The 26,836-nt window shown below is 36.4% G+C and overlaps 1 protein-coding gene across 3 annotated transcripts; it reads left to right on the plus strand.

Moving 5' to 3' along the window:
- Positions 1-26,095, plus strand: FAM186B (family with sequence similarity 186 member B). 3 transcript variants are annotated; one of them, XM_074270462.1, is made up of 8 exons: positions 2-1,281; positions 2,001-2,226; positions 2,523-2,693; positions 3,418-5,044; positions 5,779-5,971; positions 22,768-22,955; positions 23,717-23,902; positions 25,855-26,095. In XM_074270462.1, exons 1-8 carry the CDS (start codon positions 1,150-1,152, stop codon positions 25,943-25,945), a joined length of 2,814 nt encoding a protein of 937 aa, XP_074126563.1. In that variant the 5' UTR covers positions 2-1,149; the 3' UTR covers positions 25,946-26,095. The 3 variants fall into 3 exon arrangements, with proteins under 3 accessions (XP_074126565.1, XP_074126563.1, XP_074126564.1); XM_074270463.1 differs by having other exon boundaries at positions 3-1,281; positions 23,717-23,820; XM_074270464.1 differs by lacking the exon at positions 2,523-2,693 and having other exon boundaries at positions 1-1,281.
- Positions 26,096-26,836: the final 741 nt, after the last annotated feature.

Consider the following 26,836-nt stretch of genomic DNA (forward strand, 5'->3'; position numbering starts at 1 on the left):
ATCCTGAGACAGTATCATACTGAGAAAGGCAACTGGTCTTGATTTGTTGAGCAATTAGCATCCATTGCTTAATAAATTGATATATTTGGAATTTCACTCCTTTATTTCCTCAGTCATTTCATCTTTCAGCTGCCACATCTCCCCATTCCCATCCTTCTTCCATTCATCTGTCAAACTTATCTTCCCAAAGGCCAGGTCTGACTATATCATCTCTTTATTCAATAAACTCTAGTAATCCTTTATCACCTCCAGGGTCAGGATTCTGTTTTTCTTTTAAAGCCCTTCATATTGTGGTCCCTTTCTGTCTTCTCAGATTTCTTATACCTTATTTCCCCCCACCTACTCTAGTGACACTGGCCTATGTTCTGTTCTTTGCACAAGATACTCCATCTCCTGAATCTGTTTTCACTTGCTATCTTGCATGTCTTGAATTCTCTTCCTTCTTTATCTCTGTTTCCTGCCTTCCTTCAAGTCTTAGCTAAAATCTTATCTTCTATAAGAATCCTTTCCAAAGTCTCAATTTCAAGAGTACTTCCAGGCTAGTCATATTCTTTAGACTCCATTTATGCCTCTTTGAGTGGGCCTTCCCCCCAGCCTTCCTTTCAGCTTTTATCTTTTGTCTTCCCCAATTAAACTGTGAGATATTTGAGGGTATGGACTGTCTTCCTTTTTGTATCCCCAGCATTAACACAGTGCAGACATTGTGTTAATACTAAATTAATTTTAATAACATTGGTTGACTGATTAAGTGAAGGGGTATTAGAGACAGAACAGATTTGGCTGTGACTTTGTGAGCTAAGGAAATTCTAGCCCCTTCTCTAGTTCAATTAATAAGTAGAGCACTTATTCTGTGTTTCTCAAAATGCAGAATGGGTATCAGAGAAATAGCTAGAATATCAGAGAAATAATTAGAGTCAGCATCCTACAAAAGTGATGATGTCACTGCATCTAAGGAGCAGTTCTGAGAATCCTGACATTAATGGAACCCTATGTCTGGCAGTTACAGGAAAAACTGCAGTAGAACAAGAAGCATTTTTATAAATATTCCTACAAAATCTGCCACCGGTAGTATTTTTATTTTTTTGTGTGTGATTCATTTACATAAGTAAGGTGGCCCAGTTCTTCCTCCCTGAGATTTAAGTCCTCACCATGACAGAAGGTAGGGCCATAAGGGATCCCTTTGGGAGAGACCGTACTAGATGTCAGCCACTGGTGACTCCCTCAGCTGTAAAGGCAGTCATCTCAAAGATTGAAACAGCCCAGCTGAAGCGAGCTCAAGAGGTGAGTGGAATGAAGTAAGAAGATGGAAAGAAGGCATTGATTCTATCATATGATAGGTTGGTAGTGACTCCAGGGTCTGAATGGTAGGTAGGATGGGAACTGCTTGCTGGGGTGGTTCCAGAGATCCTACATCTAAACTTTCAGATAATTTTGAGCACGATCTAAATACCTAACACTTAAGTAAGACATAAAAAGGTCCAGCCAAAGTAAATGTCTTTCCCAGATTTGTCTCACAGAGGATGAAGTGAAACCAAATTGATTCTCTGAGACAGAAGGAGCAGATGAATAGGACAAGAGGTCTGAGGAATTATTAGGAAGAGAATGAGAAGTGGGAATCAAATGCTGAGGTGCTGAGAAAAAGATCCAGGACTACAAAATTATTTTCAAGAAGATTTTCATGGAGGGCAGAAAGGACATAGAATTCTGATATGTTCTATTTTAGTTTCCTGCATAGGATTCCCTAAGCTGATTCAGATCAGATTAAAACATAAACTTGTAGACCAAGCCTCTGTGATCTTTCAAGACAGATTTGGTCAGAATATGGGTAGGAATGTTCCTAGGGCTCATTTTCCTCAAAGGGAAATGAGTTTCTAATTATTCATTCCCTCAGAGATCCTGGGAGGAGAGGCATCCAGAGCCTCACACCAACCCCAAGTACTGAAGAATTGGTTGTTGTAAGTCCCAGTGTGAATCTTCTTCCTTCCTGCCCTGGCCTATAGGACATTTCTATCCAGCTTTCTGACATCTTGGGCAATGTCAATGGTGTCATCAAACGCTTCCAAGAAGATTTAGGATCAGATCTGAAAGAAAGCAAAAAAAATCGAGGGGAACGAGAGAAAGGCAAGAAGAGGTTCATCTTGCTGGAGAAAATAGCCTCCTTCTCAAAGGCTGCTGAGACGAAAGAGAAGAATCTTTATGAAATCCTCAACTGGATGAGTGATTGGGGTAAGGTTATGATTTAATCTTAATTTAGATTAAGATCTAGAGTCTTAAGGATGAAATCCCCATTATCTCCATATAGGATACAATCCCATTAAGCTAGTGTCCCAAGAGAGTTCTCACCTACTTACTGCTGTCTGGTATTCCCCTTTGCTTTCTCCCCCAAGGACTCAAATCCTATAGAATTTTGGACTTCTTGGATCTGGCAGGCTCACTGCCAACAATGGACAGGACTGATGCTGCCAGTGTCCACTTACAGCATTCTGAATCCTGAGGTTCCTAATCCTTTGCCTCTTCTTTAGGTGACAGTTTGTCTTATGAAACCAAACCTAAGGAATGTGACAAACAAGATGAATGGGTGGAAGTCATGGAGAGGGTACTGCCACTTTCTCTCATTGCCACAGAGGGCGGCATCGAGTCTTTGATTTCTCTTTGTTCTAATCTGATTGAAGACCAAAAGAAAAGAACGATAAGTGGGTCCTATGTGCACTGGGATGGGGTGGGATGAGGTGGGGGAGATAGAGAGGGGAAGGGTAGAAGGCATTGAGGGAAGCTAAAGATTCCCTGGTTTGGTTTTAATTGGTGGGAAATGACAGGCCAAAGGATCATGTATGCTCAGCTGGAATTCTTTCTAAGGTATAGAGAGCTAACAGAGATGGAGAAGAGGGGGCTACCTCTGGGAAATGCAGTTGTAATCCTAGAGAGAGCTGGGAAAAGAGAAGCAAGGAAAAGAAAGATGGGTTAATAATGTTTGCATTTTTCCCTTGATTTTTCTTTTCTTTTCTTTTCTTTTCTTTTTTTTTTTTTAAAGCAAGGCAGTTGGAGTTAAGTGACTTCTCAGGGTCACACAGCTGGGAAGTGTTAAGTATCTGGAGTCAAATTTGAATTCAGGTCCTCCTGATTTCAGGGCCACTGCCCCTTTTCTTGCTTTCTCAATGGGTAGAAGAGAGAGAAGTAGGAGGGAGTGATTATACATTACATGCCTATGGAATCTGAAGGGCTTTCCCTGGAGTAAGATTCCAGGAATAACAGAGTTTTCTACCTGACAGTCTCCAGTGGTTCCCATCTTTCCCCAACTCATTTATTCTAAAATCCCAACAGCATTAGATGGGAATTAGGTCCAAACAAATACTAGAGAATTACGCCATCTCTAGGTCATGGCAAGAACTTTTTTTTTTTTTTTTCTTTTATCCTTAGAGCCCAAGGGAAATTTTTGGAAAGCCTGGAGGGAAAAGATTCTACATAAATCTTCCATCCCCCTTCAGCCTCTGAGCCCAGAGCAGATGCTTCAAGATGAAAATACCACAAATGCAAAGATAGCTGAGGTCCGGGCCATGCTTCAGGAGCTCTTGGACTTTGCCATATTCAATAAGGGAGAAATCAAAGCCATCAAGTATATATCTACTATGGTAGAAAATCTTAATCAGGCCTTGATCCTTCAGTTTCAAGAAAACCACAAGATGAAAACCCAGTACAGAGTCCTAGAAGTAGAGATGTCAAAAGAGATAAACAAGCAAAAGCTCCTCTTTCAGAAGGAGCTCCAAGTCCTTGAGGACATAAAGAATTCTCTAGAGATGCAGGTCCAAGCATCAGAGCAGAAATATCAACAACTCCAGGAAGACACAATCATGAGATACCAGTTGCAAATGGGGGGAGGTGACAGGGACAGAAGAGACTTCACTGGATATGTTTCTAGTCCCCTAAAATCTCAGACCTCTCAAAATATGAGCCTCCCCACAACTGAAGAAGGACTAGAGAGAGAAATGGAAGAGAAGCCTGAGGAAATGGTAGGACAATCATCCCTGGAAGAAGAAGAGGAGGAGGAAAAGAAGGAAGAAAAAGAAAGAGAGGAAAAGGAGGAAGCAGCTCAGTTCTTTTCAAACACCCAGACAAAGGATATGAATGCTGGTATGGAGGATGACTTCACACCTTTCTTGAAGCAGCTACTTCCAAAAATGAACCCTGAACACTCTGAAGACTTAGGCGTCCATGCTGAAAATGCCATAGATTCCAAGTACAAGGTCATTGCTTTGAAACCTACAGGCTACAGAGGCACAAATTACATATATTCTGAAGAAAGAGAAGAGGTAGCTAAAAGGGCAGTCTGGATCAATGAAGAAGAGCAAGCAAAGGAAGAGAGACATTGGCAAAAAAGAAGGAAGGCATGGCAGGCAGAAGAGAAGAAGTGGCAAGAGCAACAAAAAAAGTGGAAACAACTAGAAAGGGAGCACAAAGAGAAACAGAAGCAGTGGAAGCTGCAGGAAGAAGAGCTATACAAGAAGATGCAAGAGTATATTGACTATAACTTGTTAATGAAGCAGAGAAGGGAGCTAGATGAGCAGAAACTGGAGCAGAAGGAGCCTTATATGTCCTTGTCACCAACTACAAGGAGGGAGATGGAGGTGAAAAGGGTTTACCAGACTCAATTAGCAAGGGAAAAATTCCAAACATCTATGATCTATGAATCCCAGCTGCCCTCAGTCAGCACCTTTGGATGTCAGGGGGCTCACCAAGGATCCATGAAATTAGACCCCTTTTCCTGCATTGGAATGTCTTTCAAATCTTTTCCCTGTCCCTTTCCCAGTAAATCCAGCACTTTTGAAAGACTGATCTCCCTACCAAAGGAGAAGAAGTACTATTTGGATGTTCTGGCTCAGAGAAAGAACTTGTTTCTCTTGAATGAGGCTGCTGAGAGCATGGGCCTTCCTGTTCACCTGCACAGTCTGGCCAGGAAGCTGATCATAGAAACACTCTATACTAATATTGCCAGGTTCTGGTACATGATCCAGAAATATAGCACCTATAGAATGTTCCAATGTTTAAGGTAGGTGTCTCAGCTCCTTGACTTTAGCTGGGGAGAGGACTCTGCAGAAAAAAGGAGAGAAAAGGATGTCAGGGGAATGGGCCAGTTTGATAGACATTTTGGAGAGGAAGAAGCTTAGAGCTTTGTGAAAAGTCTCTTTGAGAAAGGCAGGAGTGTGACCTAGAGAAAGGATCTGAGAATGCCCAAGTAGACTTCCATCATTCACTTACTTCTTTATTAGCATTTATTATTTTGAAATTTTAATTTTAAAATTCTCTCCTGTCCTCCAGCCCCTTTCCTATCCATTGAGAAGTCAAGCAATATAATTATCAATTGTACATGTGAAGCCATGTAAAACATCTAAGTAGATTTTATAGCAGGCCCTTTTTACTCTAGATTCCTATCTTGGCCAACCAAGTTATAGTCTTAAGGGATTTAATCAGATCTTTCCCAGAACTCTGCCAGGGAAACTTTGCATTTGGACTGGGGATAGGAATGAGAATGGGAGTGATTCTGGAGTGGTTCTTTTAGTAATATCTCTTCCCCCCACCCTTTTCTTTAAAAAACAAACAAAAACCCAGGAAACTGTCCCAACCACTACTTTTCCTACTTCCTTTTTCTCTTTTATTCCATTTCTCTTCTCCCATTCCACAAACCAGGGGACTCTAGTTACAGAAGGTGGCTTTTGAGTTGAAACTTAGAAATCTGTAGAAACATCTCTATCCAAAGAATTCCTTCCTGTTTTCTCTTTCCAGGCAGGAAGTAAGCAGCCATATAGAAGCCAGACAAATAACTGGAAATGTCGATGATGCACAAAACTTTTACATCTTTCTGGAAAAAATTGACAAGTGTGAGAGCCGCAGGCTGCAGACCTGGACAGAAAAGCAGAGAGTTCTGGAGCAGGATAGAGGAGATTGTCTGGAGCAAATGATATCTTTATTCTCCCAGGTGCGTTCTGATTTCCTATTACCTCCGATGAGCTTCAGGACCAAAATAAGCTAAGTCATGCAGAAGCTATGAAAATACTCACCTGGAAAAATGAGGTGTGACTAAATCTGATGGATAAGGAGAAGGGTTAGAGCCACCTGATCCAGAAGAGAGTTACAGGTGAATTGACAAATTGCATCATATTCTGAAGAGGTGAACTGAAGAGTTGGACTGAAACCCAAGCCTGTTAAGAACTGGTCTAAATGGAACTAAATGGAACCATCCATTAACTATAGGATCAAGCAAAGCAAAACAAAACTAAACAAAAAATGGTTACACAAAGTTGAAGTCACATTTTTTTTTTTTTTTTTTTTTTTTGCCTGAGGAATTGGGGTTAAGTGACTTACCCAGAGCCACACAACCAGAAAGTGTTAAGTGTCTGAGATCAGATTTGAACTCAGGTTCTCCTAACTTCAGCACCAGTTTCCTGACTGGTGTGCTATCCAGTGTGCCACCTAGCAGCCTCTGACGTCACAAATGTTAGGCTAGTGAGTTTAATTAACTATTCCAAACAAAATTCTATAATGTCTCACTAAGGAGTTGGCTAGAAAACTTTTAGAAAAAGAAAGAATAATTTTAGAAGCTGGCATGGTTTCATCAATAACAGATAATGCCAGACTAATTCCATTTCCTTTTTAGAGGGCATTATTAAAATAATAGAAGGAGAATGCTGTGGATATAGTTTGCCCAGACTTCAGAAGGACATTTGAATAACTCTCTCATCTTCTCACTTTTAATCCTTCACAATTTGGCTTCTACTGTCATTACTGAACAGAAATTGTTCTCTCCAAAGTTACCATTGATTTCTTAATTGTCAAATCTGATCAGCCTTTTGATGTTTATCCTTCATGACCCTTCTCAAGGATTTAACACTGTTGAACACCTCTTCATGGATGTTCTGTCTTCTCTGGGTTTTTATGACCCTTTTCTCTCCTGGATCTCCTCTCACTTGTCTGTTCACTTTGTCTCAGCATCCTTTACTCATTCATCATCCATGTCATGCTTGATAAGTGAAGGTAGACTAAACTCTTGTCCTGGACAGCCTTCCTTTCTCTATATTCTCTGACTTGGTAACCTCCTCATTTCCCACAGGTTAAACTATGCAAATGGATCCTATATTAATTATACAGATAAATCCCACATCTATATTTCCAGTTCTAACCTTTTTCATGAGCTCTAGTCCCTCATCGCCAGCTGTCCATTGAATATTTCAAACTGTATCATGGGTATTTCAATTTCAACATATCAAGTCTGTAAACTAGCATTTATCAAGCACTTGTGCTAACACCTGGGGATACAAAGAAGGGCGAGACCAATATTTTCTTATGTCCAATTATAAAACTCATCATCTTCCCAGAATCCACCCCACTTCCAAACTTCCCTATTTCTGTCAAGGGCTTCACAGCCTCATAGGTTTCTTACCTTGGCATTATCCCTGACCCCTTACTCCACACATCCAATTGGGAAGGCTGTCACCTTGGACTATTATGATAGTCAATCAAAAGGGAAGTGGGGGAGAGATGTGGTTCTTCTCCATTCTCTCCTCTCCTCAGTTGATGTTGTTACAGAGGGCTTGTAGTATAATTATATTCTAAGTATTATAACTAAAAGAATCACAATATATACCCAGAGTTAAAGATTCCTTGACATTGGAATTGGATTCTCTCATACCAGAGCAGGAAGAAAATCCCAAAATTCTGTTGTGATAAAAATTAAGACAAACTGAAGCACCAAAGTTTTTAGGCTATTCGATTAGTAAGGCTACCAGTTACTAGTAAAAGGGACCTTTAGCTCCTCAGCAAGCCAAAAAAAACCCAAATGAGGGGTTAAAGATTATTTTTATGAAAAAAGGAGGAGTATCCAAAAACTAGAAGGCAGCATCATAGATGTGAGGGACAATATGATTGATTGCCTGGAAATTTGGAATACATCTTTCATCTTGTTACTATAGAAAGCTCATTGATAGTGCCAATCTGCACAGCTAGTTAGTGTCACAGAAATTATATGAGACTTTCTTGAAGAATAATTAGTGTTGCAGAGATAACAAACCAGATTTGCTTGCATGCTATCCTTTCAGGATAGCAGCTTTCCTTGACACAAGAACAGAACAGTAATTATCAGGTAAATTGAACTTCTAAATTAGAGAAATGTAACAGGTAGTTATACAAAATGTGAGTATCAATACAAAATGAAATCAATTACAGAATAGAATCAATTTTCTCTTAGGTAACAACACTTACCTCCAAAGGACCAAATACAGCAATATAAAATAATATTTTAAAACAATTAGCATAGTACCTGGCACATAGTAGGTACCTAATAAATGCTTATTCTTTTCCTTACTTAGGGTAGACAGTATATGTGTGTGTTCACAATGGTATGGCACTGAATAAATAGATTAATTTAGATATAATTGTTATTTTATTATATTGGCTCAGTCTATGAGCAATTAATATTTTTCAATTATTTAGAACTGGTGTAAAAAGTTCTATAGTTGTATTCATATAGTTCTTGGGTATGTTTTGGCAGGTAGATTCCCAAGTATTTTATAGTGTCTACAATTATTTTAAATGGAATTTCTATTTCTATCTCTTGCTGCTGGGTCTTGTTGGTAATATATAAAAATGCTGATTAATGTGTGTTTATTGTGTATCCTGCAACTTTTCTAAAGTTGTTATAATTTCAAGTAATTTTTTAGTCACTTCTTTGGAATTTTCTAAGTGTAACATCAAATCATCTGTAAAGAATAATAACTTTGTTACCTCATTGCCTATTCTAATTCCTTTAAATTTGTATTCTTGTATTTTATATTCTTCTCTTATTACTATGTTAACATTTTTAGGTCAATATTAAATAACAGAAGTGATAATGGGCATCCTTGTTTCACCCCTAATTATATTGGAAGGCTTATAGATTATCCCCATTACACATACTACTTGCTGATGGTTTAGATAAATATTACTATTTAAATTTATTCATTTATTCCTATGTTCTCTAGTGCCTTTAATAGGAATGGGTATTGTACTTTGTCAGAAACTTTTTCTGCATCTGTTGAGATAATTAGGTGATTTCTGATTTTATTATTGACATGATCAATTATGCAGATAGTTTTCCTAATATTGAACCAGTCCTGAATTCTCATTCATAGGAGCCCACATGCTCCTAGTGTGTGAACCATGTGATGTATTATGGTAATCTCCTTCATAATATTTTATTTAAACTTTTCTGACAGTGTGCATTAGGGAAATTAGAATGTAGTTTCCTTTCTTGGTTTTAGCTCTTCTCGGATTAAGAATAAGCACCATAATTGTGTCATGAAGAATTTGGTAGGACTCCTTCTTTACCTATTTTTCCAAATAGTTTATTAAGTATTAGAATTACTAGTTCTTTACATATTTGGCAGAATTCACTTATGAATACATCTGACCTGGGATTTTTTCTAAGGGAGTTCATTGATGGCAAGTTTAATTTTTTTTCTAAGATGGGGTTATTTAAGTATTCTATTTTCTCTTCTGTTAATCTGGACAATTTATATTTTCATAAATATTCATTGATTTTGCATAGTTTATCAGATTTATTGGCATATAGTTGGGCAAAATAGTTCCTAATAATTATTTTAATTTCCTCTTCATTGGTGGTCAATTCATCCTGAAAAAATGAAAATTTTTGATACTGGTAATTTGGTTGTTTTTTTTTTTTCTTTCTTTTTTTGGATAAACCAATAGTTTATAAACCTTGTTGGGTTTTGTTTTGTATTTTTTTTTTTTGTTTTTTTTGTTTTTTTTCATAAAACTAACTCCTAGTTGCTCAATAGTTTTCTTTCAATTTTATTAATCTCACCTTTGGCTTTCAGGATTTCCATTTTGGTGTGTAATTGTAGATTTTTTATTTGTTCTTTTTCTAGTTTTTTTCTTTTAGTCGTATGCCCAATTCATTGTTCTGAACTTTCTTTTTTTTATCAATAGAAATATGACATTTCCCCTAAGTATTATTTTTCTCTTTTTTATCAATAGAAATATAACATTTCCCCTAAGTATTATTTTGGCTACATCCTATAAATTTTGGTATGCTATCTCATTGTCATTCTCTTTCATAAAATTATTAATTGTTTCTATGATTTGTTCTTTGATCAACTTTTTTTTAGGATTAGATCAGTTTCCAATTAATTTTAAATATCTTTCCACTGCCCTTTATCAAATGTAATTTTTATTCCATTGTGATCTAAAGAGGACACATTTACTATTTTGCCTTTCTACATTTGATTATATGCCCTAACAAATGGTCAACTTTTATGTAGGTGCCATATATTGCTAAGAAAAAGTTCTGTTCTTTTCTATTTTCAACCAATTTTCTCCAGAGATCTATCATGTCTTAATTTTTCTAAAACTTTATTCATCTTAATTTCTTTCTTTATTTTGTGATTAGATTTGTCTAGTTCTGAGAAGGGAAAGTTAAAGTCCCTCTCTAGTATAGTTTTGCTTTATTTTTCTCCTGTGACACAAAATTTCTATTTTAAGAATTTGGATGCTATACCACTTAAAGCATATTTTTTACTATTGATATTGCATGATTGGCTATGGTACCTTTTAGCAAGATATAGTTTCCTTCCTTATCTTTTTAATTTAGATCTATTCTTGCTTTTGCTTTGTCTGAGTTCATGATTGCTAACCCTGCTTTTTTAAACCTTATCTTAAGCATAATAGATCATAGATATCTCTTTGCTTCAAGTATTTTTCTTATAGATAACATATTGTAGAATTCTAGTCTTTTTTCCCCTGAGGCAATTGGGGTTAAGTGACTTGCCCAGGGTCACTCAGCCAATAAAGTGTTAAATGTGTTTGAGACCAAATTTGTATTCAGATCCTCCTGACTTCAGGGCCGGTGCTCTGGGTGCAGGGCCCCTGAACCACCTAGCTGCCCCAGAATTCTATTTTTTAAAGTTCATTCTATCTGCTACAGTTTTATGGGTGAGTTCATAACATTCACAGTTATGATTAATAACTGTGTATTCCCCTCCATCATATGTTTCCTCCCTCTTATCATTCTCTCTATTTTTCTTCTCACTAGTATTTTGCTTCTGACCACTGTCTCCCCCAGTCTGCCCTCTTTTTTGTTGGCCTTCCCCTACTACTTCCCTTTAGGGTAAGATTTCTATACCCAACTGATTGTGTATGTTATTCTCTCTTTGAGTCATTCCAATGAAAGGTTCAAGTAATGTCCCACCCCCATCTTCCCCTTCACTGTGGTAGGTCTTTAATGCCTCTTCATGTGAGATAATTTACTTCATTCTATCCCTCCCTTCCTTACACTCTCAGAGTAATGTTCTTTCTCACCCCTTATTTTTTTTTCATATGTTGTCTTATACTTGCACCCTTTGATATATACTCTTTCTAACTATACTAATAGTGATATAGTTCTTAAGACTTAAAAGTATTATCTCATAGGGATGTAAATAATTTAGCCTTATTGAATCCCTTATATTTTCTCTTTCCTTTTTGTCTTTTTGTGCTTCTCTCAAATCTCAACCTTTTCAGTTTTGGTCTTTTCATCAGGAATGCATGAAAGTACTCTATTTCATTGAATAATCATTTTTCCCTATAATGTATTATATACTCTGTTTCACTGGGTAGATAATTTTGATGGTAATACTAGGTCCTCTACCTTTTGTAATATCATATTCCATGCTCTCTGATCCTTTAATGTAGAAGTTGCTAAATTTTGTGTAATACTGACTGTGGCTCCATGATATTTGAACTGTTTCTTTCTGGCTACTTGGCAATATTTTGAAATTCTGAAATTTGGATATAATGTTACTGGAATTTTCCATTTTGGGATCTCTTTCAGAAGGGTATCAATGGATTATTTAAATTATTTCCATCTATTTTGCTCTCTAGATCTAGGATGTATCAAAGCTATTTTTATCTTGATAATTTCTTGAATGTTCAGATTTTTTTTTTTTTTTTTGATCATGACTTTCAGGTAGTCTGATAATTCCTAAATTATCTCTCTTGTATCTGTTTTCCACATCAGTTGTTTTTCAAAAAAATTTTTGCATTTTCTTCAATTTTTAAATTCTTTTGATTTTGTTTAATTGACTTTTCTATCACATGGAGTCATTAGCTTCCACTTATCTGATTCTAATTTTTAAGTCGTTTTTTTCCCCTTCAGTTACCATTTTTTAAACCTCCCTTTCCATTTGACCAATTCTACTTTTTTAGGAATTGTTTTCTTCAGTAAATTTTTATAAATCTCCATTTTCTATTCTTTATCAAGTTGTTGATTCTTTTTTTTTTTTCACGATTCTCTTGAATCTCTTATTCCCCCACCCATTTTCCTTCTACCCCTCTTATTTGATTTTTAAACTCCTTTTTTGAGTTCTTCCAGGAATTCTTTTTGGTTCTGAGACCAATTCTCATTTTTCTTTGAGTCTTTGCATATAGGCATTTTGATGTTTTATTCTGAGTTTGTGTTTTGATCTATTCTGTCACCATAATAACTTCTATGATCAGATTCGGTTTTTTCCTTCTTTTTTTCCTAGTCTATTTCACTACTTTAAAAGTTGAGCTCTGATCCTGGGGTGGGGGGCATGATCCCAAACTTCTTGTGCCAGACGCTATAAGCCTTGGCTGCTTGTCTGGTGTTTGCAGGTGCCAAAGGATATCTGGTCACTAACTTGATGCTGCTCTAGGACCCATGGGGATCTGGTGCTGTGGTAGGCCACAGGAGATCTGATGGTTCTCATGGTGATACTCTGGAGCTCTCAGTGGAGTCTGGTCATTCACTTGTGTCAGGATCTACAGTGGGTCTGGTATTACACTGGGTCTTCATAGAATCTGACTGCTCATCTGGTGCTACTTATTGTCTGATCACTAGACTGTTGCTGCCTTGGGACCATGGGTCCTCAGTCATTGACTTGTGTAGGGGCTCAGGGCTTCCCATTGATATACTGGGGCATAACTTGGCTGCTGGCTTGCCTGGACACTGCCTATTCTGGACTGCACTTCTGTTTTACCTGAATGTGATAGGTTATTCCTGTCCACTTTCCAAGTTGTCTTGGGCTGGAAAATTGTTCCATTCTATCATTTTGTTGGCTTTGCTATTCCAGAATTTATTTTGAAGCAGTATTTTAAAGTTGTTTGGGGTGAATTTGGAAAAGTTTAGGTGATTTCCTAGCTTACTTGGCTCTTAGAAGTTGCTTTCCCCACCCCCAACACTTTTAAAAAATTTCATTAAATATTTCTTAATTACATGTAAATATTCATTAAATTAAATTAAATTATTTTAATTAAAAATAAATTAATTTTTTGAGTTTCAAATTCTTTCACTATTATGCCTTTTACCTCCTCCTTGAGAAGGCAAGCAATTTTATATAGATAACACATATAAAGTCATGCAAAATATTTCTGTGTCATCCATGTTGCAAAAGAAAAGAGAACAAAACAAAGCAAGAAAAGTAAAGTTTAAAAAAAAGGCATGATTCAATTCACACTATCAGTTCTTTCTTTGTTTAGGGATAGCATTTTTCATCATTAGTTCTTCAGAATTGTCTTAGGTCATTATATTGCTGAGAATAGCTAAGTCATTCACAGTTAATCATCATATAATATTGCTGTTTCTGTGTACAATGTTCTCTTGGTTCTGCTCATTTCACTTTGCATCAGTTGATTAAAGTCTTCTCAGATTTTCTGAAATCATCTAATTTGTCAATTCTTATAGCATAATAGTATTCCATCACAATTGCATGCCAAAACATGTTTAACCATTCCCCAATTAATGGGCGTCCCTTCAATTTTTAGTTCTATGCCACCACTGCTATAAATACTTTTTGTATCAATATGTGTTTTCCTTTTTTCTGTGATCTCTTTAGGATACAGACTTAGTATTAGTATTGCTAGATCAAAGGGTATCCATAGTTTTATAGCTTTTTGGACATAGCTAGAAATTGCTCTCCACCAATAGTATAATAGTGTCCCAATTTTTCTACATCCCCTCCAAAATTTTATCATTTTCCTTTTCTGTCATATTAGTTTATTTGATATATGTGAGATGGTACATCATTGTTTTAATTTGTACTTGTTTAACCAATAGGGATTTAGAACATTTCTTTATATTACTATAGATAGTTTTGATTTCATCATCTCATCTCAAAACTCCTGTTCATATCCTCTAACCACTTATCAATTGGGGAATGATTTGTACTCATTGATTTTCTTTTTAAGCACATAATAAATTCAATATATAACTTTCAAACTGTCTTGTCTATGTTTCCTTTTGTTCTCTTCCCATTTTGGAAATAGTGGAGGGAATCCTTTTCCTTTCCTTCCCACTACCCTACCTATATTTAAAAAAAAAAAAAGAAGAAGAAGAAGAAGAAGAAAGAAAGAAAGAAAAAAGAAAAGAAAAACCCTTGAAACAGTCAAGCAAAACAAAATCCCATGTTGGGCATGTCCAAAAATGTGTCTCATTTTGTATCTTGAGTCACTTACTTCTCTGTCAGGAGAATGGCATGCTTTATTAGCAATACTCTGATTAGAATTCTCAAATCTCTCAAAGCCATTTGTGTTTATAATGTTGTTATTGTATATTTTTCTTTCCTGATTCTTCTCATTTCAGTCTACATCCTCCATACATATCTTCCAAGGTTCCTCTGAAATAGTTACCTTTGTAATTTTTTATAGGATAGTAATATTCAATTGCATTTACATACCATAATCTGTTCACTGATTCCCCAACTTATGAGAACTCTTAGTTTGTCACCACAAAAAACCTGCTACAAATATTTATATGTATATATGTATATATGTATATATATATATATATATATATAGTTTTTTTTAGAGTAACTGGACAAATTATTAGCTTTACCAATAGTGAAGCTGTTTTGTTTCCTCATAGACCTTCCAACATTTGCCACTTTCCATTTTAATCATTTTTGCTAATATGATAAGTATGAGGTAGACCCTCAGAGTTGGTTAAATTTGTGGTTCTAAAATTATTAGAGCATTTTTATATGGTTGTTGATAGCCTGAATTTTTTCCTTTGCCAACTGCCTACACATATCTTTTGCTCATCTCTCTTTTGGGGAAGCAAATCTTGTCATAAATTTGAATCATCTCCTTGTGTATCTTAAAATGATGCCTTCACTTAACACCACATACTAAGATAAGATCAAAATGGGTCCATGATTTAGGCATAAAGAACGAGATCATAAATAAATTAGAGGAACATAGGATAGTTTACCTCTCAGACTTGTGGAAGAGGAAGGAATTTATGACCAAAGGAGAACTAGAGATCATTATTGATCACAAAATAGAAAATTTTGATTACATCAAATTAAAAAGCTTTTGTACAAACAAAACTAATGCAAACAAGATTAGAAGGGAAAACATTTTTACAGTTAAAGGTTCTGATAAAGGCCTCATCTCAAAAATATACAGAGAATTGACTCTATAAGAAATCAAGCCATTCTCCAATTGATAAATGGTCAAAGGATATGAACAGACAATTTTCAGATGATGAAATTGAAACTATTTCCACTCATATGAAAGAGTGTTCCAAATCACTATTGATCAGAGAAATGCAAATTAAGACAACTCTAAGATACCACTATACACCTATCAGATTGGCTAAGATGACAGGAACAAATAATGATGAATGTTGGAGGGGATGTGGGAAAACTGGGACACTGATGCATTGCTGGTGGAATTGTGAATACATCCAGCCATTCTGGAGAATGATTTGGAACTATGCCCAAAAAGTTATCAAACTGTGCCTATCCTTTGATCCAACAGTGCTACTACTGGGCTTATATCCCAAGGAAATACTAAAGAAGGGAAAGGGACCTGTATGTGCCAAAATGTTGGTGGCAGCCCTTTTTGTAGTGGCTAGAAACTGGAAAATAAATGGCTGCCCATCAATTGGAGAATGGTTGGGTAAATTATAGTATCTGAATGTTATGGAATATTATTGTTCTGTAAGAAATGACCAGCAGGGTGAATACAGAGAGGCTTGGGGAGACTTACATGAACTGATGCTGAGTGAAATGAGCAGAACTAGGAGATCATTATCCACTTCAACAACAATATTATATGAGGATGTATTCTGATGGAAGTGGATATCTTCAACATAGAGAAGATCTAATCCAGTTCCAATTGATCAATGATGGACAACTACACCCAGAGAAGAAACACTGAGAAATGAGTGTAAACTGTTTGCATTTTTTGTTTTTCTTCCCTGGTTATTTTTACCTTCTGAATCCAATTCTTCCTTTGCAACAGCAACAACAACAATAAAAATTAGGTTCTGCACACAAAAATTGTATCTAGGATATACTATAACATATTTAATATGTATGGGAATGCCTGCCATCTAGGGGAGGGGGTGGAGGGAAGGAGGGGAAAATTCGGAACAGAAGGGAGTACAAGGGATAATGTTGTAAAAAATTACCTATGCATATATACTGTCAAAAAATGTTATAATTATAAAATTAATTAAAAAATTTTTTAAAATGATACCTTTATCAGAGAAACTTTCAAGATATTTATCCAATTGTTTCCCTCAAAGGCCAGGTCTGAAGATTGTCTTGAAGGCAAAACTACATTTGAGAGTCCCACAAGCTAACCTTCTAAACAGGAAAGGGAGACTTATTGCACATGGAAACTTTGGATGTTATTTTGTGAATAACCCCAGTTTTATAGTTTAAAGATAAAAGTAGAGATCCAGGGTAGCATCTCTTTCTTTTTTTATTATTATAGCTTTTTATTTACAAAATATATGTATGGGTAATTTTTTAGCATTGACAATTGCAAAACCTTTTGTTCCAATTTTTCCCCTCCTTCCCCCACCCTCCCCCCAGATGGCAAGTAGACCAATACATGTTAAATATGTTAAAGTATATGTTAAATACAATATATGTATACATGTCCATACAATTATTTTGATGCACAAGAAGAATCGGACTTTGAAATAGTGTACAATTAACCTGTGAAGGAAATCAAAAATCCAGGTGGACAAAAATAGAGGGATTGGGAATTCTATGTAGTAGTTCACACTCATTTCCCAGAGTTCTTTCGCTGGGTGTAGCTGGTTCAATTCATGACTGTTCTATTGGAACTGATTTGGTTCATCTCATTGTTGAAAAGGGCCATGTCCATCAGAATTGATCATCATATAGTATTGCTGTTGAAGTATATAATGATCTCCTGGTTCTGCTCATTTCACTCAGCATCAATTCATGTAAGTCTCTCCAGGCCTTTCTGAAATCATCCTGCTGGTCATTTCTTACAGAACAATAATATTCCACAACATTCTTATATCACAATTTATTCAGCCATTCTCCAATTGATGGGCATCCACTCCGTTTTCAGTTTCTGGCAACTACAAAGAGGGCTGCTACAAACATTTTTGCACATACAGGTCCCTTTCCCTTCTTTAAGATCTCTTTGGGATATAAGCCCAGTAGTAACACTTGTAGCATCTCTTTAAAAGAAGAACACTATTCAAGGGGCCTCTGAATTTAGAGGAGTACTTAAAGTTACAGCCACTTTCCAATATCAGACTGACTTATTCAGGCAGTGCAATTTAAGCAAGGAAGTTGACATTTAGCACCTCCACAAAGTGTTTTCCTTCTGTTTTCCTTCAAAGTAGTAACATTTGGTCAAATTTCTGTATGAAGTTCTTGGGAATGTAGTTATTGCTTGTTCCATAGCCCCAAAATCCAAACCACAAGGTGACATAGATCTTAGAGGATCATAGTAAGATTATGTGAAAAAAAATAGTAACTCACCAGAATGTGCAAGACCTTCCATAAACAACCTCAATTTTGGTCACTTCCAAGGGGAACAACTAGAATGATTGTCTTATGTACTCTCTATCTGATTTAGCTTCTGGGACTTATTTGCAGATTCTATGAGCTGAAATAAAGGCAACCAATCCTATACGCAACTGCATTTAAAATTTTTTAAAAATTATTTTCAGTTCTGCATTTTCCCTCTCTCCCTTCACTCCTCTCTCATACACTGCGAAGGAATAAATACTAAAAAAAAATTTAAAAATATTAATACATATGAAATTATGCAAAACATTTCCACACAAGCCATGTTGTGTGTGGGAGGGAGCAAGAAAAATAATAAAAATGAGAAAAATATGCTTCAATCTGCATTTAGTTCAACAGTTTGCTCTCTGGAGGTAGATGGATTTTTTTTTTTTTTTTATCATGAGTCCTTTGGACTTGTCATGGATTATTGTTCTCATCACAACAGCTAAGTCTTTCACCATTTATTATTGTACATGCCATGTGCAATGTTTTCCTGATTTCTGTATCAGCTCATATAAGTCTGCTCAGGTATTCATGAATTGACTACCTCAGGTGGTTTTATGGAAAGTGAGGACACCTATAAACCACAATTTATGAAATCTTAGACATGAGCTATTATTTAGAGATTTCCCCATAAGTGGGGGCAACAAACTAAAAGAAGAAACTTAATTTTGGAGGTTAACATCTGGTCTACTGAGCCTGGAATCTTGGGAAGTCCTAGACATTGGATTTCTGCTTCCAATTAGATTGTGAACTTCATAAGGACAGAGATTACTTCACTTTGCTTTTGTATCCCCACCATCCACAATTAACAAAGTTGCACAAAGAAGGTTTTTGATAAATATTTGTTAGACTAAAGTGAATTGTTTTACAAGGCTCCAATATCTTTCAAAGCATCACAAAACTGCTATTTGTTTACAGCTTTAACTACTGAGAACAGCTACCTCTAGCCTTCACCAATGGTCTTTTTCCTTTTAATGAAGCCTTTGGAACTTCCATTTATACTTTTTCACTTGCTAGGATCATGCTAACATTACAGGTCACAAGGTAGCTTATATTAAGCCTAGGGTCAAAAAACCACAGGAGGATCAAAAGCACTAGGGAGACTTTATTTTCTATCTCTCTGTCTCCAAACTCCTAGAGTGGGACAGTGTTAAGAAAAATAAAGCCCAGGACCATCAACAACCAAGAGTTACGTGCATTATTGAATTGGATCCTTGTTCTGGATTTCAAGAAACAGAAAATTACCTTCCTCTAATCTAAAATATAAGGTTTATTAATAGCATTAAAACACCAATGGAATGTTATTTTTGTTGTTGAGTCATTTTAACAGTGTCTGTATTACTCCATATGGAGTTTTCTTGGCAAAATGCTGGAGGGCTTTGCCATTTCCTTCTCCAACTTGTTTTACAGTTGAGGATAGAGGCAAACAGGGTTAAGTGATTTGTCCAGAAGCTGAATTTGAACTCAGGTCTTCCTGACTCTGGCTTGGCACTCTATCCTCTGCCCACCAATGGAATATTGAACTAGGAAAAAAAAAAAAAAGAAGAGTCAAGGAGACTTGAGCTTCCATCTCACCATCATTATTGGGTTTTATTCAGGTTCACCTACAAGGAAATCTTCTTGGTCTAGAAACTTCAAATCAATTAAAAATAACCTAGGGGTGAACTGTGAGGTTTTATATTGAGGAGACATTTTAATAGCCTGTAATTTTTTGTTTTGTTTTTACAAATGTACCAGACCCAAGCATTTTTGAATATATGAATTAGGAGTAGGTTAGTAGGGACAAATGTCCTCAGGGTTGATAGTTTGACTTTGGGGACTGAACTTATAGATCAATATATTTTTTTGAATGACTGTTTGAATGAGTTAATGTTGTGAGATTTCATTTCTCTAACTTTCCAGCAAAGGCATAGTCTGTTATTTTCTATGCTAGGATAGTCTCAAGTTTTAGAAGAGGTGGCATGTGCTGTGTGAACCTTAACTTACTATATAAATAAATAAATAAATGGTAGTTATGATAATGAGGATGATGTGTGATCTCAGTATTGGATCTGTGCTACCAAAGTCATGTAGAGGCTTTTTGAGCAACGATCTCTTCAAATTCTGACCTCCTAGAGCATATTTTGTCACTTACTCATAAATATTCTTATATATACATAAGTATAATGTATTGTATTGAAATGTGGTATGATGCAATGGATATTGGGGCAGTTTTCCTTAAGGATTTCTTGAAAGATGTTGTCTAGCCTCCTTTTTTTATGGCTTTCAGGTAGTACAATAATTTAAGAATTAATTTTTCAAGTCAGTTGTTTTTCCATTTTCTTCTATTTTTTCACTTTTAAAATTTTGTTTGATTCTTAATGTCTCATCAAGTCATTTGCTTTCATTGGTCCAGTTCTAATTTTTAATGATTTATTTTCTTCAATTAGCTTATTTACTTTTTTTCCATTTCACCAAGTCTATTTTTTGCATGAATTTTAAAAATTATTTAATATTTTGCCCAGTTATATTTAAAACAATTTTTACATTTGTTTTTAAAATTTTTGAGTTTTAGATTTTCTCCCTTATCCCCACTCCCAGTCCCCATTTAGAAAGTCCATGTGAAGTTACATGTATGAGTTTTTAACAATAATATGCTAGTTTCTTAAATTGATATTCCCCATCAATAAGGTAAAGAATTTAAATATTTTGATAGAGAAGGAGTTGCTCTGTGTCCTCTACTATCTTTCATGACACCCTGGTGAGTGAGAATAAAGCCCATTCACCAAGTCTATTTTTAAGGAGTTGCTTTCTTTAGTCCTTTTCTAAGCTGTTGGCCTTTTGCCCCAAGCTTTTGACTTTTCTTTCCCAATTCTTCTGCATAGCTCTCATTTCTTTTCCCGATTTTTCTTCCACCTCTCTTACTTGATTTTTAAAATCCTTTTTGAGCTCTTTCAAGAGATCCTTTTGAGCTTGAGACTAACTCATCTTCCCCTTTGAGGCTTGGCTTCTAGCCATTTTGTCACTGCTGTCTTTTTCTGGATGTGTGTTCTGATCTTCCCTAGCTCCATAGTAGCATTCTATGTTTTTGTTTTTGTTTTGCTCATTTTAAAAAATTGACCTCTGCTCCTAGGGCATAGGAGAAACTGTCCCAAGCTTCTTTTGATGGGGGACAGGACTTCTTCAATTGGCTTTCTGCATTGGAGCTGGTAGTGCCACTGGTTTTTCCACTATACTGGGTTGGCCTGACCACTAATTAGCCCTTGTGTTGTGGTTCAGGGGCTTACAATTTGTTTTCTGTCTTTGGGTTGGAGATCTCACATCAGGTCTGCTGAGCCAGGACAGAAAGGCTTCTGTTACTAGTGGTCTAAACTTTGGCTGAGAGCTTCTTGCCTAGATTCTCAATACTAAGCTTATGCTGGACCCCATTCCCCTTTTGCCTAAGTGAGACAGACCTTTTTTGAAGTCTTTCCAAGTTATCTTAAGCTGAAAAATTGTTTCACTCCAAATTTTTTGGGTTCTGTTTAGAGAATCTGTTTAGAGTCTTTAGTATTGTTTCTAAGAGAAAGTGGGGAGAGCTCAGGCAACTTCTTGTCTTCTCTCCCCTGTCTTGGCTCATTCCTCTGGTATGATGCAGTATGGATTGTGGGTCTGAGAAACTGGGTTGAAATATTGGAGACCCTTATCTTCTATCTATGGAACTTTGGGAAAATCACTTTATCTTAATTTTTTAAAAGCTTTTTATTTTCAAAATATACGTACAGATAATGTTTCAACACTGAAAACATAGCCTTATGTTTCATATTAATATTTCCCCTTTTTCCCCCTCACTCCCTCCCCAGATGTCAAGCAATCCAATATATGTTATGCATGTTAAAATATATGTTAAATCCAATATGTGTAAAAATATTTATACAATTCTCTTGCTGCACAAGAAAAATCAGATCAAAAAGGAAAGAAAATGAGTAAGAAAATAAAATGCAAGTGAACAACATCAAATAAAGTGTTATTTCAGTTTTTCCATAGGTAAAACAGAAGAGTTAGAAGAAATGAGTTCTACAGTTCCTTCCAGTTCTCTGTTTTATTTTTTCTTTGTTGTTTGTTTTAAACTCCCAATCAGATTTTAATGTTATTTGTCAGACTAAGAATGTTAGAACTCTTAAGATACTCTAAAGTTGTCAAGTCCAATATTCCTATTTCACAGCTGGAGAAACTGATGACCAAAAATGTCAAGTTATTTGCCTAAAGTCATACATGTGATTCAAGTGGTAAAAAGTCAGGACTCAAACATGGATTTTCTGGCTTATTCTCCTCAGTATATCATGGGACCTTCCTTGAGCACAGGTAGCATAATTCTATTATATTTATATACTTCTTTGTGGAAACAAAGAAGTTACATCAGTTAATTTGTTTGATTCTTCCAACCATCTTGTGAGGGAGGAAGGACAAAGCTTATCATTCCTTTTTTATAACTCATGAAACTTGAGATTCAAAAAGACAGATTTGCTCAAGTTCTCCCAGCTAATGACAGAAGGACTCAAACCCAAGATTTTTTGCTCATTCTATTACTCAATACTATTGTCTCTCATAGCACCTAACTCAGTACTGATCACATAGTATCAGCACTTAAAGAGGTATTTAATGAATTGAATTCTGAGTAATTTAACCTTCTTTCTTAGAAGTGCTAACATCATAACATTACATTGTGATATAGAAGCATAACATCCTACTCTATATCCACAAGTCTAGCTCAGTGCTGGGCATATTGCAAGCCCTCAATACTTGTCAATTATTTATTAATTCTTATGCTTCCCTGTCTATGCCTGCACTTAGAGCTTATTTCCATAATAACATTTTTTATGTCTAGATCCCAAGTAATATCAACACCTTTGAGGAGAAACCTGCTATCTTTTCAGCCCTTCTCTTTTCCTGAAAGCCTGTCTTTTCTTGGTTCCTTCAGCTCCGAGAGGAATGGGATCTGAACCTGAGTGCTCCAATTCTCATAACTACTTTAGAGAAGCAGAAAAAAACAGCAACAATAACAGTACCAAAGAAACACACCCATTTCATCAGAGCTGGCGGAACACATCCCAAACAGTCCCCAGTGGCTAAGCATCAGGAATGTCTTGAATTTCTGAAGATTGCTCGGTAGGCAGAACCACTATTGGATAATCTGACTGGAGGATGGAGAAACTAGGACAAAATAAGCCTTGGGAACAAACAAAGTTTTTCTCTGGCCCCAAATAGCCATGCAGAAGGAGACAACTCTCATTGATATGTGAATGGTTTGTCCTTACCTCTGTTGCTAAAAATGGTCCCAAATTGCTATCAGGGCTGAGAAGGGATTATAGATGGCTATGTCCTCTGATCCGAGATGTGATTACATTTCAAGTTATCAGAGTAAAAGAGAAATGCTTTGGATGTCAGGTTTTATTCCATTTTAGCATCAACATATTTACCGATTTGACATATTTGCAAACTTTTCAATCCAAACACCTAGCACCCACCTTTCATTCACTTATGTAAATAATCCAATTCTTCCCACTTAGGAAGCAGACATATCAAAAGAAGTTTTTATAAGTAAGCAAAACCTATAGACAAAACTGGTCCCCTGGCAGGCAGTGTTTGGCCATTATGTGTCTCTCAGCTCCAATGTGGTCAGAAACACTGTATCCAGGTTCACATCCTTCCTCCTATTTAGTCCCTGTTCTTGAACCTTCCCAGAAAACTAAGGAAGACCCACCCTGGGGAAAAGTGAGTGCATCTCTTCCTCTCCAATCATAGATGGAGAGCTGGGAAAAGATAGACATTGAGAAGGGGCAAGTGAAGCTGACTCTCCTTCGTTAGGAGAAAAATAGGACCCAGGGTAGAAGAGAGTATTCTAACTTCATCTTTCTTATTCTCTTTAGACAAAGAGGGATTGAGATAGAGTCTATCTGGAAGACGGATCTGTCTACCTCCAGTTATCCAGTACAAAAGAAGACTCCTGCAAGTGTTATATGGTCCCAGATTGGTGGGTACCCAGATTTTCCTCGGATGGTGGAATTAGATATCCATTCCCCCTGCCACAAATGCTTGGAATTCCTAAGAACAAGGTGAGGGCTAGAAGTGGTCAGCTTTAACCAAGGGCAAGAAGAGGCAGAATACAGCAATTCCATCTAAAAAAAAAGCCAAAGTAGTTTTCTTTCTTTCTTTAAACCTTTCATAACTCATTCATTTAAATTGACATTGGTTTCCATTTGTCAACATTTATTCATTTGAATGTAAAATAATAGTCTTTGAGCATATTTTAGATCTTTAGAATATAACTTTTGGTTTTCAGCATTTATGTAATTCACAATATATATTTTTAACTCTTCATATTTCCTTACTCATACCTGAGAAGAGTGAGCTTAGATGAAGAGGAAGGATGTGTTGGGTAAAGGAGAGTGATAGAGCTCTAAACTCAGTTTGGACTTGTGATCTCACCATGATGTGGAAACTGCCTCCAGAGGAGCACATTGGCAACTTCTCTATCCTTTAATGTCTTAAGAGGTTTGTTTTGGGTGGTTAGAGATTAAGGGACTTGCTTAGGATTACATAGCTAGTGTATGTTAGAAACAGGATATGAACACTGGTATATCTAATTCTCAGGCTGACCATCTCTCTGTCAGATTGCTTTTCCAGACACCCTAGTGAAGTTATAAACCAATCAGTCCATCTGAAGGATAAGCCTCTAGTGCTTCAGTTTCCTTGCTTCTTCTAGAAGAACTGCTGGGAAATACCAAGAGAGTAGGGTTTAAGCTGGCCAATGGCTTCTCCCTAGTCTAAATTCTTTGAAATAATTTGGTTTTCCCAATGGAAAAACGAGTCGTCTTTCAATCCCAACTGTTTATCACTTTTTTTGAGAGCTCCAATCTGTTAAGCCATAAAATTTGCATTTTAGTCCCAATTTCATTTGTTAGAAATCAGTGATCTTGGATACATATATATAACATCTTCATTTGGCCATTCTTTTAAAAAATGTGTAATAAGTGGTACTTCCCTCCTGGTTTTGTCTCTCTTTGTCCACTCTCAAGAGCTACATCTTTAACTGCTCAAAAACCCTTCTTCACTACCTCCTTACTCACACTAAAATACTTGGTTTCTGTTCTACCTGGTCAACCCTTTAGAGGGAAGGGGGCAGTAAACTAACCCAACTTCCTCATCCAAACCTGTCCTGTGCCTCATTTCCTCAGGTCCAACCCTATACTGGATTCTCAATTAATTTGATAAACTAATCCAAGTCAATGAGAGCAACTAAGTTAATGTTGTTCCCATGTAGCAGTTGTAATTTTACAGGGAAGGAATGCTTCTGGTCAAAGGAGTGTAATGAGAGAATGACAGGCAGAGCTAAAGTCGTGAAGGTCTTTTAGTGTAGGGGAAACTTTTGGTACTCCTCAATTATGTCAGGTTATGCTTTATTCTTTGTTCTGCTGACACAAGCACTTGGACAGAGCCATAGACAGGGGTAAGTGTAACACATTTGGAAACATAAATAAGAGACGGGTTTATATATGGTTTTGTACATAAATAGTCACTTAACACACAAATCTATAGATTAGAAAAATTCTAGTAGGTAAGAAACTGGATGAGAAGTATGGAAAAGAGAGTAGGTAAATGAATAAACAAGAGAGAGAAGGTAAAATCAAATAGAAGAGCATCTATTGTTTTTTCTACTTCCTCTCTACTTCTTCCTCTTTCATTTATCAGATCTCTTTGCCACACTCCTTTTCTTCAGGCTCCCCAACTACTTTTGATTCTTAGGGAGTCACTGGTCAGCAGAGTAACTATAGGAGACTGGTGTCAAGATAGAAAAGCTGCACTCAAGGCATTTGGCAGGAATGCAGACAAGGTTTCTTTCATGTCCAGGCCAAATGGGATTGCCCTGAGAAGCTGACTCCCAGGGAGGCTGGTCAGAAGGGGTCAAGTGGGCAAGAGGGACCTCTTTTTATTTTTTAAAGCACACCATGCTCTCCTTGAGGGGACCTCTCCACAGCCTTTGTGGAAGCTGTATTTACTTTTTCAGATCACCAACCATTTTAAAAAGAAAATCCACCGTTGACAGAGACAATGAACTCATTCATGAGGAGCCAACTGAATCAGTGTCTGAAATCTGAGCTAAGAAAGGAACACAGATACAGATATTGGACGATGTCAGAGAGATGCCTCTTCCTTCTCCAAACTCCGCCACTTTGATCCACTTTGATCTGCTAATCTCCTCAAACCTATTCTTGTGTACACTTAATGAATAAAATAGTTTTCTGTTATTTTCTTCATTTCTTCACTGATGCCCACATTTCCCCCAATTAATTTTAAAAACAAAGGCTATGGCTATTATGACTGCCCCATAAACAATATAAAGCCTTTATACTCTATACATACAACTTAGAAGAGATTTACTAGAGCATGGGCTAGAAATTGTCTGAAGAGAATTGCCCAAGTGATATTTCTATCTTCTGAGAATTCACACTTTTATTATAACTGATTATAGAACCTAAGGTGTGGGCAATTACATAAGGAGAAAAAAGCATAGTACCTTCATGGTATATTTCTGAGTAAAGTTCTTTCGTAAATATTTATTTTTAAAAAAGATAAACTCAAACATTTGAAAAAAAAGTTGTGGCCACCAATATATAAATAAAAATTGAAATATCAATAGCAAATTCATATCAGATGAAGTATAATGAGACATAAGCTAAGGGTGAATACATCATTAGGATGGAGAGCAAGAGGTATGCAACGGTATAGCTGTAGGACTTCCAAGTCCAAATGGGATTGTGTCAGGGAAGGGGTATCTGCAGCAATAAGGAAGCAAATCTAGGAAGGTTTCCTAGAAGCAACTTCATTTTTCTGGTTTTCAATCTCTCTTATCTTTCTGCCCTTACACCCTTCAAAATCTAGGTCAAACTCCTCCATATAATCCATGAGTAAGCCCAGCCCCACTTACTTTGATCAATACTACCCTCTTCATACCTCTAGCATTGTAGTCTTGGTTTGCATGTAACTAT

This window comes from Sminthopsis crassicaudata, chromosome 5, assembly GCF_048593235.1.
Source record: "Sminthopsis crassicaudata isolate SCR6 chromosome 5, ASM4859323v1, whole genome shotgun sequence".
Classification (NCBI taxonomy): Eukaryota; Metazoa; Chordata; class Mammalia; order Dasyuromorphia; family Dasyuridae; genus Sminthopsis; species Sminthopsis crassicaudata.

What these genes read in the sequence shown, in the direction of transcription:
- FAM186B (XM_074270462.1), top strand. Translation starts at nt 1,150, where the DNA reads ATGACAGAAGGTAGGGCCATAAGGGATCCCTTTGGGAGAGACCGTACT. An exon ending in CCAAAAGAAAAGAACGATAA is followed by an intron (nt 2,694 to 3,417) that starts GTGGGTCCTATG and finishes TTTTATCCTTAG; the next exon opens with AGCCCAAGGGAAATTTTTGG. An exon ending in GAATTTCTGAAGATTGCTCG is followed by an intron (nt 22,956 to 23,716) that starts GTAGGCAGAACC and finishes TATTCTCTTTAG; the next exon opens with ACAAAGAGGGATTGAGATAG.